Genomic DNA, 18,888 nt, shown 5'->3' on the forward strand with positions numbered 1-18,888 from the left:
GCTGAAACAACTCAGCCAGGATTGAGGCCCATTACCAGAGATATTTTTTGAATGTTTATAATAAATCCAGCTAGTATCTTAATTAAATTGTATATGAATACTTAAGAACTACCATATTCATTCTCTTTTGTTCTTATTTAAAATGCACACGCACACACACATATAGGAATGTTTACACATACATGCTCACAAAAACATTCTGTTTGGAGGCGTAGGTAGGTTGAAGGAAAGGGTGACTAAGTCTGGAATATAGATGAAAACATAGGAAAAAACATTTTTTGGGGGGGGTACTTGTTTTCTTAAATATTATTCTTTGAGCTTGAATCTTTTAATTGTACAGAGTTAAAAAGAGTTTAAAATGTATCCATTTAGTAATCAACTGATTTTACCATGCAGAAAGGATAATGGAAAAATAGATGAATTGGTACAGTAACTCCTTGCTTAACGTTGTAGTTATGTTCCTGAAAAATGCGACATTAAGCGAAACGATGTTAAGCAAATCCAATTTCCCCATAAGGATGAATGTAAATAGGCGGGGTTAGGTTCCAGGGAAATTTTTTTCACCAGACAAAAAGCTATATATATATATATATATATATATATATATATATATACTGTGACAAAGTTCCGAGCCTGTATTGGTGGGTCCCGCGCTTCTGGGAGGATTCAGAAACTCGATAAGGCCCCAATGTGGCTTCCCTTTCTCAGTGTAGTGGCAAGAGTCACTGCCTATTGAGTATCAGGGGGTAGCCATGTTAGTCTGGATCTGTAAAAAGCGATAAAGAGTCCTATGGCACCTTACAGACTAACAGACGTATTGGAACACAAGCTTTTGTGGGTGAATATCCACTTCATCAGATGCATGTAGTGAATCAGCCTATTGAGTTACTTTCATCACCGGCCAGTATGGGAGTTGGGAAGGAGGAATACCCCACAGTCTCTGTTGCTCTGTAGAGCTCAGTAGGCGCAGTTCGGCCTCCTGCCTGGACCGACTCCTGCTTCCCTTCTCCAGGGGATCTCCGTAGAGTATGGGGGTGGGGAGGGGGATCCCGGGCCTGCCCTCTACTCTGAGTTCCAGCCCAGGGACCCTAATGGTAACAGCTATTGTTGGCTTTCCCTTCACCACTGACGCTGCTTTGATTCCCTGGGCCACTTCCCCTGTGGTCCCCTTTTCCTAGCTTCAGCCTTATCTCTGGATTCAGGAATGCTTCCTCTCCTCCAGCTCCTTTCACCTCGGCTCCCCAGAGGGCACTGGAAGGAGTGCTTTTAAACAGTATAAGTGGGACCTTGTTTGGTTCCAGCTGTCTCCATTAGCCTAACGGCTTTAATTGGTTAATTGGCATCCGGTGTTAATTGGCCTGGAGTAGCCTTTGTTTGGCTATCCAGGGAACAGGGACCTGCTCATTCTGAAGGCTGATATATCTGCCTTCCACCACTCTTTTATATTCTTCTGGTCTGAATCTGTCACAATACACACAGTATAAGTTTTAAACAAACAATTTAATACTGTACAAAGCAATGATGATTGTGAAGCTTGGTTGAGGTGGTGAAGTCAGACAGTGGAAGAGGGTGGGATATTTCCCAGGGAATGCCTTAATGCTAAATGATGAACTAGCATTCGGCTGAGCCCTCAAGTGTTAACACATTGTTGTTAATGTAGCCTCACACTCTACAAGGCAGCACGAATGGAGGGAGGGGAGACAGCATGGCAGTGAGAGACAGAGACACACACCCTGTGTGAAAGAGAGAGACACGCATTGCCCCTTTAAGTACGCTGACAACACTCTAAGTACATTGCCTTTTTAAGTAGATCAGGAAGTTGCGACAGCAGCTGCGGCCAGCAAGCTCCCTCCGTCCTGACCCTGTCATGTGTCCCCCCTGCTCTATGGGGGGGGGTAAGCGGGGGGCAGGAGCAGGGGGGAGGGGGACACCTTGACATCAGCCCCCCGCTTCCCCTCCTGCACAGCAAGCAGGAGGCTCCCAGGACCAGCTCCAAGGCAGAGGGCAGGAGCAGTACAGGACAGTACAGGGACAGCTGAACTGTGGACAATTGATAGCCTGCTGGGCGGCTGCCGCACAGGGAATTTAGGGGAGCTGATGGGGGGGGGGGGGGCTGCCGGTCCATCCTGGTTCCAAGCCCCCACCAGCTAGCTGCAACAGGCTGCTCTTCCTGCAAGCAGTGGACAAAGCAGGCGGCTACTAAACAACATTATAAGGGAGCATTGTGCAACTTTAAACGAGCATGTTCTCTAATTGATCAGCAACGTAACAACATTAACCGGCATGACTTTAAGTGAGGAGTTACTGGACATTAAACTCCTCTTTGAAAGACCTGCCACATTTCTGTATAGAATTGGATATACCTGTACAGTTTCCTCCAGTTCTATCCAGTTCATAGCCGTCATCGCAGATACAGTGAAACATGCCTGGTAAGTTATTGCAGGTACCAAAAACACAAATGTTCTGGAAGGTGCATTCATCAATATCTGAAGGAATAGAGGAAGAGCAATTAGTTACAGCTCATCATAATAGCACCCACTATCTTAAGAACAACTAAAAACACTCAAAGAACACATAAAACACTAATAGAATTTCTGGAAAATCAGATGCATAGCTTGTATACTTTAAAAGTTAAACATAGGAATTTTTGAGGAGTAGTTTTAAAGACACCACATCACTTATTCCTGTCATATTTGTTATAATAATTTTCAGATATAAAGTGAACGTTCAGTATTTCTATTTGTCAAGAAAAGTTATGCTATCAGGAATGAATCCCCCGGATTCCAAATGGAAAAAAAAAAGATTTTAAAATCAAAATATTATTAAATGACTTTTTAGAAATATACAAAAAAGAAAAAAGAAAACAAAAGTACATCATTAAACAAATGCAAATGATAGGGATTGATCATTTGCCATGCTCCTAGTTTCCAGCATGTAGGTAAGCACGTGTGTAAGGTTCACCAAACTTCCCTTGAAAGAATGCAAAGTACACCAAAAAGAGAGCAGTAGGCTGGTCACTCCCTAGTTCCTGCGTTGACATACCCATAGTGTTCCCATTTTTCCAGAGACACTATGGATATGTCTACACAGCAACTAGACACCCGCAGCTGATCTGTGCCAACTGACTCAGGCTCATGGGGCTCAAGCTGCAGGACTGTTTCATTGCTGTGTATACTTCCGGGCTTGGCCTGGAGCACGAGATCTGAGACCCTCCCAGCTCAAAAGCCTCAGCTGGCTGGCACAGGCCAGCCGCAAGTGTCTAGCTGCCATGTAGCTCCAAGAGTAAACTGGAGATATGGACATAGCCTCCACCTAGTTTCATAAACACCTGGAAAATGGAGAAGGCAAATTAAAGCAAGTCCAGACTGTTTTAATATGTCTGCACATGTGCATCAGGGTAAATAAAAATTGAAAATTAAAAAAAAATTAATTTAATTTAAATTAAATACAGGTTTATATTTTAAAATATACCTATTTAAAATTAAAGTTGAAATTGACAACCTATTTTAAGGCCTAACATTAGTATAATATATTAAAATAATTTAAACTGAATACAAAAATAATATTCAGTAGCACGTTTGCTGCTATATTCTAAGGAAAGTTAAATGACTGAATTGGTAGAAGTCACTGGCTAAGCACATGGAACCAGAATTTGTTGAAATGCTAAACAAGCTTTGGGCAGAAGTAGCCTCTTCTGTAGGTGCAGAGAGAATATTTTCTTCATTTCAGTTTATTCAACTAGTTCATTCAAAGGTAATAAACCAACTGGAAGTTGAAAAAGCAGGAAAACTTGTTTTCCTTCTCCAATCTATTAATAAAAATGAGATGTGAGAGGGTGAGATCTACTAGTTCTAAAATCTCGAAAATCAACTCAATTCACTAACTACAAATAATACTTCCATTTGCTTAATGAATCAGGTAGTTTTAAATGCAAAATATTTTGATAAACTTTTTGTTTATATATCCTGCACATTTAAAATTGTTTTATTACATAAAACTATTTAAATGCTTTTTTGTGCATCTTATTTTATTTTAATTTCCATCCAAATAGAGTTTGCCATAAATCACAAGTAAAAAAATTTTATCATCATCTAGTAAAGAAGTGCATCATCTATCATTTTCTAATATAGTAAAAATTAAGAGTCTAAATAAAGGTAAGTTAAGCTACATAAATAATGTGTATAGATATAGTATCCTCCAGGGATCTGTACTGGGATCAGTGCTCTTCAACGTATTCATAAATGATCTGGGTATAGGGGTAAACAGTGAGCTGGCAAAGTTTGCAGATGATAACTATTTTGAGTAATTTTGTAAGTCCAAAGCAGACTGCAAGGAGTTACAAAGGGACCTCACAAAGCTGGGTGACTGGGCAACAAAAAAGGATGAAATTCAATGTTGATAAATGCAAAGTAAGGCACATTGGAAAGCAAAATCCCAACTATCCATACAGAATAATGGGGTCTAAATTAACTGCTACAACTCAAGAAAGAGATCTTGGAGTCATTGTGGATAGTTCTCTGAAAACATCTGCTCAATGCGCAGCAGCAATAAAAAAAGCTAACAGAATGTTAGGAACCATTAGGAAAAGCATCGATAATAATAAAGAAAATATAATGCCACTATATGAAGCCATGATACAACCACATCTTGAATACCACATGCATTTCTGGCTGCCCCATCTCAAAAAAGATATAGTAGAAATGCAAAAGGTACAGAGAAGGGCAACAAAAATTATTAAGGGTATGGAACATCTTCCATATGTGGAGAGATTAAAAAGACAGGGACTTTTCATCATAGAAAAGAGAGGACTAAAGGGGGATATGATAGATGTCTATAAAATCATGAATGGTGTGGAGAAAGTGAATAAGGAATGTTATTTACCCCTTCACAAAACACAAGAACCAGGTGTCACCCAATGAAAATAATAGGCAGCAGGTTTAAAACAAACAAAAGGAAGTACTTCTTCAAACAACACACAGTCATAGACTCAGGGTATGTCTACACTATGAAATTAGGTCGAATTTATAGAAGCCGGTTTTATAGATATCGGTTTTATACAGTCGATTGTGTGTGTCCCCACATAAAATGCTCTAAGTGCATGAAGCCGGTGGACCGCGTCCACAGTACCGAGGCGAACGTCGACTTCCGGAGCGTTGCACTGTGGGTAGCTATCCCACACTTCCCGCAGTCTCCGCCGCCCATTGGAATTCTGGGTTGAGATCCCAATGCCTGATGATGCAAAACAGTGTCGCGGGGAGTACTGGGTACATGCCATCAGGCCCCTCCCCCTCCGTCAGAGCAACGGCAGACAATCGATTTGTGCCTTTTTACCAGGGTTACCTGTGCAGACAACATACCACGGCAAGCATGGAGCCCGCTCAGCTCAGCTCAGCATCGCCATATGTCATCTGGGTGCCGGCAGACGTGGTACTGCATTGCTACACAGCAGCAGCCCCTTGCCTTTTGGCAGTAGATGGTGTACTAAGACTGATATCCGTCGTCGTCTTCCAGTTCAAATCAGAGGCACCTGGGCAGACATGCTTTGTCTCCTGGAGACTCAGTCCTGCCGGCAGTCCGACTGAACCGTCTTGATGATAATGGCTAGCAGTCGTAGTACAGTATCTTCTGCCAAGCACCCAGAAGATGCTGAGGGCTATCAGTAATGCTGCACCATCTGCTGCATGCTTAAGATGTAAAAAATAGATGTATTCATTTGCTTCCCCCTCCCTCCGTGAAATCAAAGGCCTGCTAAACCTTGGGTTTTGAGTTCAATCTTTGGGGGGGGCCATTCTGTGTGACAGTTGTTTGTGTTTCTCCCTGATGCACAGCAACCTTTCTTGATTTTAATTCCCTGTACCTGTACGCCATGTCGTCACTCGTCCCTCCCTCGTCAGTTTCGCGCCTTTTTTCAGACCAGACGCCATAGCACTGGGATCATGGCGCCCGCTCAGATCACCGCGGCAATTATGAGCACTATGAACACCACGCCATTGTCCTGGAGTATATGCAGAGCAAGGACATGCCAAAGCAAAACCAGGACAAGCCGAGGAGGCGATTGCAGCGCGGCGACGAGAGTGATGAGGAAATTGACATGGACACAGCCCTCACACAAGGTACGGGCCCCAGCAATGTGAAAATCATGGTGTTACTGGGGCAGGTTCATGCCGTGGAACGCCGATTCTGAGCCCGGGAAACAAGCACAGGCTGGTGGAGCCGAATCGTGTTGCAGGTCTGGGACGATTTCCAGTGGCTGCGAAACTTTTGCATGCGTAAGGGCACTTTCATGGAACTTTGTGACTTGCTTTCCCCTGCCCTGAAGCACCAGAATACCAGGATGAGAGCAGCCCTCAGAGTTGAGAAGCAAGTGGCGATAGCCCTGTGGAAGCTTGCAACGCCAGACAGCTACCGGTCAGTCGGGAATCAATTTGGAGTGGGCAAATCTACTGTGGGGGCTGCTGTGATCCAAGTTGCCAGGGCAATGAAAGACCTGGTGATATCAAGGGTAGTGACTCTGGGAAACATGCAGGCCATAGTGGATGGCTTTGCTGCAATGGGATTCCCAAACTGTGGTGGGGCGATAGACGGAAACCCATATCCCTATCTTGTCACCGGAGCACCAAGCCACCGAGTACATAAACCGCAAGGGGTACTTTTCAATGCTGCTGCAAGCCCTGGTGGATCACAAGGGATGTTTCACCTACATCAATGTGGGATGGCCGGGAAAGGTACATGATGCTCGCGTCTTCAGGCTCTCTGGTCTGTTTCAAAAGCTGGAGGAAGGGACTTTCTTCCTGGACCAGAAAATAACCGTTGGGGATGCTGAAATGCCTATCGTGATCCTTGGGGACCCAGCCTACCCCTTAATGCCATGGCTCATGAAGCCGTACACAGGCAGCCTGGACAGTAGTCAGGACCTATTCAACTATAGGCGGTGCAAGTGCCGAATGGTGGTGGAATGTGCATTTGGACGTTTAAAAGCACGCTGGCGCAGCTTACTGACTCACTCAGACCTCAGCAAAAAGAATATCCCCATTGTTATTGCTGCTTGCTGTGCGCTCCACAATATCTGTGAGAGTAAGGGGGAGACATTTATGGAGGGGTGGGAGGTTGAGGCAAATCGCCTGGCCACTGACTACACGCAGCCAGACACCAGGGCGGTTAGAAGAGTACAGCAGGGCGCGGTGCGCATCAGAGAAGCTTTGAAATCGAGTTTTGTGACTGGCCAGGCTACGGTGTGAAACTTCTGTTTGTTTCTCCTTGATGAACCCTCCGCCTCACCCGGTTCACTCTACTTCCCTGTAAACCAACCCCCCCCCCTCCTCCCCCCTTCGAGCACCGCTTGCAGAGGCAATAAAGTCATTGTTACTTCACATTCATGCATTCTTTATTAATTCATCACACAACTAGGGGGATAATTGCCAAGGTAGCCCGAGAGGGGTGGGAGAGGAGGGAAGGAAAAGGACACACTGCAGTTTAAATCTTTACAACTTTAACACTTATTGAAGGCCAGCCTTCTGATGCTTGGGCAATCATCTGGGGTGGCGTGACTGGGTGGCCGGAGGCCCCCACACCGTGTTCTTGGGCGTCTGGGTGAGGAGGCAATGGGACTTGGGGAGGAGGGCTGTTGGTTACACAAGGGCTGTAGCAGCGGTCTCTGCTCCTGCTGCCTTTCCTGCAGCTCAACCCTACACTGGAGCATATCAGTTTGATGCTCCAGCAGCCGGAGCATCGACTCTTGCCTTCTGTCTGCAAGCTGACGCCACCTATCATATTCAGCCCGCCACTTGCTCCATTCATCCCGCGATTCAGCCCACCACCTCTCCTCTCGTTCATATTGTGCTTTTCTGTAGTCTGACATTGACTGCATCCACGCATTCTGCTGTGCTCTTTCAGCGTGGGAGGACATCTGGAGCTCCGTGAACGTATCATCCCGAGTCCGCTATTTTCTCCTTCTAATCTTTGCTAGCCTCTGCGAAGGAGAAACATTTGAAGCTGGTGGAGGACAAGGGAGAGGTGGTTAAAAAAGACACATTTTAGAGAACAATGGGTACACTCTTTCACGTTAAATTTTGCTGTTCACATTACACAGCACATGTACTTTCGTTACAAGGTCGCATTTTTCCTCTATTGAGAGCCTGCCGGTTTGGTGTGAGAGATCACTCACGCAGTGCCAGGCAACAGAATTCAGCGTGCAGGCAGCCATGGTAAGCCACAGTCTTTTGGCTTTTTTAACCCTAATAACATGTGGGAATGGTTTCAAACAGTAGCACCCTCATTTCCCATACCAAGGACCCATTGGGTTGGCCATTTAAAATGGGTTCGCAATGTAAAAGGAGGGGCTGGGGTTTCCGGGTTAACATGCAGCACAAACCCAACTACCCCTCCCCCCCACACACACACCCAATTCTCTGGGATGATCCCTTCACTCCTCCTCCCCCACCGTGTGGCTAACAGCGGGGAACATTTCTGTTCAGCCGAGCAGGAACAGGCACCTCTAAATGCCCCCTTAATAAAATCACCCCATTTCAACCAGGTGACCGTGAATGATATCACTCTCCTGAGGATAACAAAGAGAGATAAGGAATGGATGTTGTCTGCATGCCAGCAAACACCGGGACCATATGCTGCCATGCTTTGTTATGCAATGATTCCAGACTACGTGCTACTGGCTGGCGTGGTAAAGTGTCCTATCATGGCGGACGGGATAAGGCAGCCCTCCCCAGAAACCTTTTGCAGAGGCTTTGGGAGTAAATGAAGGAGAGCTTTCCGGAGATGTCCCTGGAGGATTTCCGCTCCATCCCCATACACGTTAACAGACTTTTCCAGTAGCTGTACTGGCCGCGATTGCCAGGGCAAATTAATCACTAATCATTAAACACGCTTGCTTTTAAACCATGTATATTATTTACAAAGGTACACTCACCAGAGGTCCCTGGTGTGCCCTCAGGGTCCGGGAGCATGCCTTGGGTGAATTTGGGGGTTACTGGTTCCAGATCCAGGGTGATAAACATATCCTGGCTGTTGGGGAAACCAGTTTCTCCGCTTCCTTGCTGTGAGCTATCTTCATTGTCTTCATCATCATTATCAACATCTTCCGCGTACCCCGAACCCGCTTCCCTGTTGCATGTTTCTCCATTGACAGAGTCAAAGCACACGGTTGGGGTAGTGGTGGCTGCACCCCCTAGAATGGCATGCAGCTCCGTGTAGAAGCGGCATGTTTGTGGCTCTGCCCCAGACCTTCCGTTTGCCTCTCTGGCTCTGTGGTAGGCTTGCCTTAGCTCCTTAATTTTCACGCGGCACTGCTGTGCATCCCTGTTATGGCCTCTGTCCTTCATGGCCTTTGAGAACTTTTCTAATATTTTGCCATTTCGTTTACTGCTACGGAGTTCAGCTAGCACTGATTCATCTCCCCATATGGCGAGCAGATCCTGTACCTCCCGTTCTGTCCATGCTGGAGCTGTTTTGCGATCCTGGGACTCCATCATGGTTACCTGTGCTGATGAGCTCTGCGTGATCACCTGTGCTCTGGGCAAACAGGAAATGAAATTCAAAAGTTTGCGGGGCTTTTCCTGTCTACCTGGTCAGTGCACCTGAGTTGAGAGTGCTGTCCAGAGTGATCACAATGAAGCACTGTGGGATAGCTCCCGGAGGCCAATAACATCGAATTCCATCCACACTACCCCAAATCCGAACCGAAAGGCCGATTTTAGTGCTAATCTCCTCGTTGGAGATGGAGTAAAGAAACCGGTTTAAAGGGCCCTTTAAGTCGAAAGAAAGGGCTTCGTCGTGTGGACGTGTCCAGGCTTAATTTGATTTAATCCTGCTAAAGTCGACCTAAACTCGTAGTGTAGACAAGGGACCATTATGATCATCTAGTCTAACCTCCTGCACAACGCAGGCCACAGAATCTCACCCACCCACTCCTGTAACAAACCCCTAACCTATGCCTGAGTTACCGAAGTCCTCAAATAGTGGTTTAAAGACCTCAAGGTGCAGAGAATCCTCCAGCAAGTGAGCCGCGCACCATGGGGCAGAGGAAGGCGAAAAGCCTCCAGGGCCTCTGCCAATCTGCCCTGGAGGAAAATTCCTTCCCAACCCCAAATATGGCGATCAGTTAATCCTGAGCATGTGAGCAAGACTCACCAGCCAGCACCCAGGAAAGAATTCTCTGTAGTAACTCAGAATTAGATACGTTCCTGGAAGACAGGTCCATCAGTGGCTATTTGCCAAGATGGTCAGGGATGGAATCCCATGCTCTAGGTGTCCCTAAGACTCTGACTGCCAGATGCTGGGACTGGACAACAGGGGATGGATCACTTGATAATTGCCCTCTTGTGTTCATTCTCTTTGAAGCATCTGGCATCAGCCACTGTCGTAAGACAGGATACTGGGCGAGATGGACCATTGGTCTGGCCATTCTTATGTTAAGTTCAGAGTAGATGTACCAAACATGGCCAGGATTATACCTCAAGTGCAAGGAACCATTTCTGCTCACCCATAAGAAAGGTCCTTCCTTTGCACTCACCAGATCAGCAAAACCTCCTATACCATAGTTTGGTTCCATGGGTGCTCCATGTTACTGTTAAAAAAAACACAACTGTGTCCCAATATCTTAGGCAAAATTCTCAAATTTCTCTTTCAAGGACTTCACTACATAGCATCATTAAAAATAAATATTTGCCATGGCTGTCCAGAGAGTTATGATTTTCTTGTTTACAAAATATATCCATCGCTTCTGATATTTTAGGATTTTTGTTTAAGTATCAGTATGATGTCAAAGCAGCTGCAAAAACTGCACTGAAAAATCTCCTAAACAAGCTTATTGACAAGACTGTGGTAACGCAATAGATCAGACCAGTTGACTCTCAGGGCCAAATTTTCAGAAGTTTCTAAGTTTTACAGCAGTGAGAACGTTGATTTATGTACATATATATGGGGGTCTGCATATGCAAAACTGTGGGTGCAATTTTAGAGAATGCTTTTAAAAATCTGGCTTTAGATGCCTTTTCAAGAGGTTTACAGTTTCCAAGATGTCATGAGTACATATTACAGAGAGAAAGCGGGAGAAGAAAAGTTCCAAAAAGAGAAATTTTAGGATTGTTGTAACTTAAACACAGAAGTGAAGAGCACAGTTCAAATTTCCTGTGTACATTTATTAAATAGAGCGGTGATCAGCATAGTTTATATTTCCTGTATAAATGTATTAAATAAAACAGTGGTCAGCAGAGTTTTTCCACAAACCATTCACTAAGACAAAAACAAGAAAAATGATTAAGGAAAACAAACTTGTTGAGCCAAACCTCTACTCCAGGTTTCTTGGCCCAAGACCAGGAAAACTTCATAAGAGATGAAAGCTACCTTCACCATAATTCATACAGCAAAATAATCCTTGCTGGAGAAGCATATGAAGCATGCGATGTGTATTCTGCTTCTAGCTTGAGGTTCTTCCAGCACTTCTTGTGGTTTCCTTCACAGCAGCCAATCCAAACTCAGAAAACAAGGTTGAAGTACTGGTAACTTACCTTGGCAAGATTTGCTGTCTGAAGCTGGAGTGAATCCCATTTCACACTCACATCGATATGCACCAGGGACATTCAGGCACTGTCCATTCTCACACAGATTAACATTTTCTGCACACTCATCAATATCTGCAGGAAAAGAAGTAAGCAGCCATTAAATTTCTGTGATATATTTTATCATCAAAGTATGATTCTGTTTCTTCCCATTTATCGTTCAAATAAATTCTGTTCAACATTTGTTGATATAAAGCAAAGCAGGTACACCATTCAAAGATAGAATATAAAAGAATGTAGAAAAACAAAAGGCAACAACTATTTCCAATATCTTTTCCCCTATTGGGTCTCCATGTACTGACATTTTCATTAATAGATTTTATCATACAGTATCTAATTTTGAACCGATGCAAGTTTTCCAAACCCATTAGTGGCAATTCTGACAAACAATAAGGTGGATATTTAATTTCTGAAGTCATAAACGTGCATCATAATGACTGATGAAATATTTCTGAATAAGACAATTCTAGAGGCAAATTTTCAAAATGAAATCTCTATTTATGCAAATGTAAATTGCCTTTTTCACACAATTTTTTAACACTATTAACTGTGTGAGCAAATGATACATACACAAACACTATTTGCATATACAAACTGAACACCAGTGGGGTCTGTGGGTTTAAACTATCATTTCTGTGCATACATCATAGTACGCTAATTTTTGCAGGTGTTCTTTAAACATTTGGCCTTTAAAATTTTACTGTTTTGCTAGCATCATTTAGATTTATAAACATTTCATATATATGGGAATGTTGTTCAAGAGTGCAGTCATTGTAACCACATGAAAAATGAACCTGATCACCCAGACTAAGTATACCCAGATACTAAATCTGACTTATTAGTTCTTAAAATAAATTAAATTAATGGAGATATCCTATCTCCTAGAACTGGACGGGACCCTGAAAGGTCATCGAGTCCAGCCCCCTGTCTTCACTAGCAGGACCAAGTACTGATTTTGCCTCAGATCCCTAAGTGGCCCCGTCAAGGATTGGTTTAGCAGGCCAATGCTCAAACCACTGAGCTATCCCTCCGCTCTATTCATTAATGATTAGCTCTCAAAATTATGAAAACGAAATGTTAAAATACTAGTCTTTAAAATATATGAGAATGACCCAGAATGAAGCATATAAACAGTAGAGGGGAAAAGTTGATTTAAAACCACATATTTATCAACTACAACTACATCTACTACAATTAAAAGAATATTTTAATGATTCTGACCATAATAAACAGAAAGAAGACAGTGTCTATCTATTTAGGATGGAAGAAAATTTGGGTCTATATTTAGGTTAGTTGAAAAGTATAGTATGCAGTAACATTACTTTCTAGCTATTATAGCATATTCTAGATGTATTCACAAAAAAGTCACTGAACACACATCATAGAATCATAGGACTGGAAGGGACTTCGAGAGGTCATCTAGTCCAGCCTCCTGCACTCATGGCAGGACAAAATGCGCTAGTACTTGAAAGAAAACAGATGTTACTGCAGGTCTATATTGTGGATGGAAAGGGTGACAAAACTGTAATCATGCAAATACACAATCTCATCAGTGTTTATATATAAAATCAGGATAATTTTCAATATTTCAGATTATTTTCAGTTACCATATGAGAAAAAGTTAATTCTTAAAACAGAAATTCGAAGCCAACTATTAGCAAATGCAAAGGAATAAGCATGATATATTTTTCAATTCTAACCAGACTTAACTTTTCATACAATAATGACCAAATCCTCCCCAAACTAGTATATTGAAGGGAAAACAGATGCTGCCCTCTGCAGTCCCTGCTACAGGGATCCTGCCAACAGGGACAGGATGTGTAATGGGGAGCTGGAGCAGTGTGTGCTCCTGGCTATAGAGTTTACTGGCTGATGGGAGTGGGCGGGCAGGAGGAGGGTACGGTGGACAAGAACACTAGCCAATCAGCCACCTGCAGATTTGGTACACAAGCTAAAGTGAGAGCCGGGAGTCTCTGCTAGCAAGTTTCTTGAATGATCTGGAGGGCTCTTGACTTGCATCTTGTATGGCAGAGGCTCTTACAATTTTCTCCCCACCTTTGGGAGTTAGTCCTAATTTTGCAAAGCTTCAGAAAAAAATGGGAAAAATCAGTATCCAAACTACCCTTGCAGGAAACTTCTTAGACCTTTCTTACCAGAACAAGTGAATCCATCTCCAGTGAATCCCTCAGCACAGGCACAACGGTATGACCCAGGAGTGTTCACACATTGAGCATTCACACTACACTTGTGGGTTCCATTAGAACATTCATCAAGATCTGTACAGCAGAAGAAAACCAAGACACCAGAAAGAGTAAAGAGTAAAACTGTATATTTATAGCAGGTAATATGTTGTACTCGCAATTAACCTGTGAGGTGATACACACCAAAAAACACAAATTTGATTATTATAGCCAGGAGGACACCTGTACCAATGCTAAATACCAGTAGGAGATACTTGGTTAATAAACAATTGATTTAATTTTAAATTTTCCTCTTACAATAAAGTTTATATGCATGAATGAAGTGGTTCCACTTCAAGTGACACATACCCTAAATAACTTCAATTTTAGTACTTTGTTAGAGAAGTTGGAATCAAAACAGTGCTTAAAACCTGGAGAATGCTGCAAAACCTCTACTAAACTAACACTACACCATACTACAGGTACTGACTCCTACTAACTATTTACACTAACAAAGTCCCAGCCAGCAGCTGTGATGCAGGTAATAAACCGTGAGGAGAGAACTACACAAGGAGCTCTGACTTAGGCTAGTGGCAGTAAGGAGGAACTAAGGAGAGTCGGGCAGTACTGCCCTTATATAAGGAGGGGCCTTGAGGAGGAGCAGGATGCATGTGCCACCTTGGTGGGAACTGCTGCAGGAAAAAAGTCTCTGGCTCATGGTGTGGAGCACACAACTGCAACAACTCAAAGAAGAACAATTCTTTTTACTTGGAGATGCAATGAAACCTCGAACAATAAATTGCCCCAAAAAGCTTGTGGGAGAGGGGCTTTCCCTTCTTCTCAGCAATGGCTTAACCACAGTGAGCTTTAGGGGCAGTTTTACAAAGGTATTTAGCCATCGTAAGACACTGATAGCCACATGAGTGAGATTTACAAAAGCACCTATGTGGGTGAAAATCAATGGAAATTAGGCGCCTGAATCACTAAGGCGCATCTATAAATCAGACTTAGTGCCTGTCTGTATCCACCAATGCCTAAACCTTTGTAAATCTAGCATGTAGTGCTGTCTCATAATACTCAGACTTATCTTTTATATAAATAATAAAATAAAATAATAATACCTAGTTCTTATACAGCAATTTTCATCCATAAATCTTAAAGTGCTTTGCAAAAGAGGTCAGTACCATTATCCTCATTTTAAGGATGGGGAAACTGATGCACAGAGAGGTAAAGTGACTTGCCCAAGGTCACCCAGCAGCCAGTGGCAGAGACAGAAAAAGAACAATAAGAGATGTTTTTTAAGTTTCCTTTAACTTATAGATACTGATCTATGAGTCACTGGTACAGAATCTCACAACATTTTGTTTCTTCCATTTGTTTTTAAATGAACTTAACATTTTACACAGCTTGACATTTACCCTTAAGCTTTGGAAAAAAATATTTAATTCATTCTCCATTCTATAATTGATTGAATTTAGCTTAAAAATGCTGGACATGCATCAAAGGATGTCTGCACTAAAGTGTTCCATTTCTTTCCAATATTATAAGCCAACATAAGTATTCTGACTTGAATCATTTCATATTAAGTTATTTAAAGTAAACTGCTAGACAGACAAGAGTTTGAGATAGAAGTAAACTTTTTTCTTCACAGAACAAAAAATAAAAAATGAAATACAAGAATCCTATTTCTCTATCTGTCCATAGATCTTTACATGTAAAGGAAAAGAATGATTTTTTTCAAATAGTCAAGTAAGTCCAATTTAAAAACTTTTCAGCCAAACAAATGCATCACTAATTACACACTCACCAATACATTTAATGCCATTTCCCATCCATCCCTCTCTGCAGCTGCATTTGAAGCTTCCTGGGACATTAACACATGAGGCATGCATGTCGCAGTTGTGGGCACCAATCTCACATTCGTCCACATCTAACAAGCCAAAACAAATTGATCAATAAAAGTTCAATTCCAAGGCTTCATAAATATTGGAAAGTTGCCTTGTGATGTTTTTCCAACATACTGCATATGTCCGTTGCTTAGTTTCAAAATAAAAATACTTTATAATGATTTAATCAGGTTGTTTTATATTTATAGCTTGTGTTACTAGAAAGTATATAGTCTATTATATTTCCAGGTTTTTCTTTATCTGCAAATATATATTAAAACTGGGTTTGTTATTTCCTACAATATCAGGTTTTTATTTGATATTCATGTAAACTTACACAAATGTTATTTATTTAAAAATGTGCCCATCAGCCCTCTGAGCACACATGCAAATCTTATTCATAAAAAGGACTTGACAATTACACAAAAAATCCCTAAAGACTAAGTTATAGTAAAAAAAATCTTTAGTTACTGTAAGTGGGTGACAGCTGTGGAATATACAGAAAAATATTTATTACACTCCGCTAGAAAAAAGAGAGACAAAAAATATGTAAAATGGTCCCTATTAATAGCACTTTTGAGGACCTAAGACCATATATTCCTCTTGTTAGACTCAAATAATTGATAAATAGGAGAAAAACAAAAATATTTAAAAACTGAAATCTTTCAAATATAGCAAATATGTACATTCAAGAAGATCTGTTTCTCAGTTTTATATATCCCATAATGTCTGTCTTGCATACTACAATAAAACCAAACATTGCAAAAAACAGTAAGTAAAAGAACAAACTGAAATTTCTCTTTGATACAATAACTCAGGGAAACCCTCCTCTTTTGTGATCAGAACTTTGCTTCCATTTAATAACTGTTGCCAATTTTCCTAAGAAGTGCAGTTTTGGAAATATCCAGTTTCCTGCTATGCAGCTATGGACGGCCCCATTTACAATAGAAAGGATGATGTTTAGCTGCAGAAAAATGGAGGGTAAGATAGGTGGGTGTCATGGAAGCCTCCGGCATGGCAATGCATAGAGAATAGGATGAGAGTCATTTGGCTGAAACAGCCTCCATCAAGCAGCCTAGCACAGTAGCTGGCTGTGTCCAGGGGAAGGATTTTCTTCCACTACTGGATTTGTAGAATATAAGCCCGTATGACTTTAATACTGTACAGTTGCTAGGGTGGTTCATCAAAGGACTGCATGTGTTTCAGTTTCTGTTCTTTACCTTCTTTTCTTCCCTCTCCTCTCTTTCCTTTGATCTTATTCTTGCTATTTAGATTTACTTGATGTACATTTTTTTCTCAATTAATGCGAAATCCATCTAGGAGCTGCCCACTGTGACAAAGACTAAAACTTTAAAGATGAAATATAACAACTATAATGCATAATACAAATGCTGGAAATATTCTATACCTGTGCATCCAGTGGTTCCTTTCTTGACTGAATATCCTAGCTGACAGTGGCAAATGAAGGATCCCTTGGTGTTCTCACACTCTCCAAACATACAGATGTTGGAATTCAAGTCACATTCATTCACATCTGCAGGTGCATATAGTTTAATTATTACTTGAATATTACAGCCAATTAATAGCATAATCTATTTTGGGGAAATATTTTCACCCTTCAGGTGAATTTAATGAAAGACAGAAGTAATCAATAATTCTATTAGTAAGATATTCAAGGTTTACTTGAGACTTGATAGGTAATATTAGTCTTCAACATACTACATTTCAACCATTCCTCACTTCATTTCTGCAATTCTCTAAAGAGGTAGGGATGATACTCTTGCACAATTACACTAGCATTTTCAAATGGATAAAAGAGTTGAATGTTTAACTATGAAGTTGATTATTTGTTAAAAGAATAATGTAATGTCAATTTAAAAACACTCAGACATGAACATCATATTGTAGCAACGCTATTAAAACTTTCTTCCAGAGAACAATTTATTTAACAAATGTAACCCTATTTCTAGTCTTGTATTATCTGCAAACTGACTTCAATTTTCACAGGTTTGTTCATCGTTTAAAATTTGATGAATGACATATGAGAGAATGTATTTTAGGCCTCAGAGTGTCACTAGTAAAAAAATAAAACTAAAATAATAATTGAAACTTAAGTAAAATCTAAACGAAAGCACTTACCCCTGATTAAAATGTGGTTTATAATTACGTGGTACAGCAAATCCTCTATATTAGGACAAGCATTAAAATCAGGTAAATGGCAAACAGCCAAATGAGGAAATTCATAAAGATGCAGTGATTCATATTACTAAACAATACAGTGATGCTAGGGGAGATGGAACTTTCCAAATATATTGCCCGATATTTTTATACCTCCTTTTAAATGAAATGGTAACACCAGGGTATGCCAATGAAGGGAATTACTATGGTAAGAATAAAAAGGCATTGCTGGTGTTTTCTCTGTTTTGGTTTTGAAAGAAATAAAATACCGGTAAGTATAAATTCCAATAGGCACAATTTTAAATAGGGGTGGCAGGAGTGGAGTTGGAAGTGAACTGGCCCGTATGATTTCCAGGGATTTTCAGACGTATCCCTGTAGTTCTGATCTGTTGGGACTTCAATGCAGGTAAGGACTCTTCTGCATTTTCCAGGGTCTCAGTGGAGGAGTCCCAGTCAGAGAGGATTGAAGAGGGGGCCCTAACATGTCTAGGGAACTCCCATGGGTTGGGAGCAGTTGTGGCAAAGGTTTCCTATTTGGTCTTCAGAAAGGGTTTCCACACAGATTTAATATCTGGTTAGGTTTCTGTCCCTTTCTTCAGGAATCTGTTTATTGTTTTGCCAAGCAAAGGGAGACAAGTATACAAAAAGCAGCACTAGCAACCATCTGGTTAGGCGTTCAGACTGGGGGGTCCTCTGGCAGTTGCTGGGAGGGCCCTTTCCAAGCCAGAGGGGCTCCATGGGGCCTGCCTGCAGTCTCCAGCACTGTTTGCCAGAGATTATCTTCTCTCCTGACTCTCCCCACGCCCCCTTCATGGCTGAGTTCTCCTTTATATTTCAGATGAGAGTGTGGGACAATCCTGAGGTGTGGATCAGCTACATCATCTGATTCCTAGCACCTGTCTGTGTGGCTTTCTGGGGTAAGGTCAGCTGCTTCCTGTCTCCCTTCTGGGCTATTAAAGGATCAGATCGCCCTCTTATAGCGCTATTGTCACAGATCCCTTTTGCAGACACCTCAATATCATGTCTCTTCATCACCAGCTTGTCTGGTACAGCCTGAAGTTCCAAGAGAGA

General features: G+C 41.8%; 1 protein-coding gene across 2 annotated transcripts in view; it reads right to left on the reverse strand.

The window, feature by feature from the left end:
* The window catches only part of FBN2 (fibrillin 2), a 257,739-nt gene that overhangs the window by 79,311 nt on the left and 159,540 nt on the right, over positions 1 to 18,888 (reverse strand). For both annotated transcript variants that reach the window (XM_005303063.4, XM_065599317.1), the window contains 5 exons: positions 17,048 to 17,173; positions 15,561 to 15,683; positions 13,727 to 13,849; positions 11,523 to 11,648; positions 2,364 to 2,486 (listed from right to left, as the gene is read on the reverse strand). In XM_005303063.4, coding sequence (XP_005303120.2) covers positions 2,364 to 2,486; positions 11,523 to 11,648; positions 13,727 to 13,849; positions 15,561 to 15,683; positions 17,048 to 17,173 — 621 coding nt within the window. The remainder of the gene's footprint in view (positions 1 to 2,363; positions 2,487 to 11,522; positions 11,649 to 13,726; positions 13,850 to 15,560; positions 15,684 to 17,047; positions 17,174 to 18,888) is intronic.

Source organism: Chrysemys picta, chromosome 6 (assembly GCF_011386835.1).
Source record: "Chrysemys picta bellii isolate R12L10 chromosome 6, ASM1138683v2, whole genome shotgun sequence".
Classification (NCBI taxonomy): Eukaryota; Metazoa; Chordata; order Testudines; family Emydidae; genus Chrysemys; species Chrysemys picta.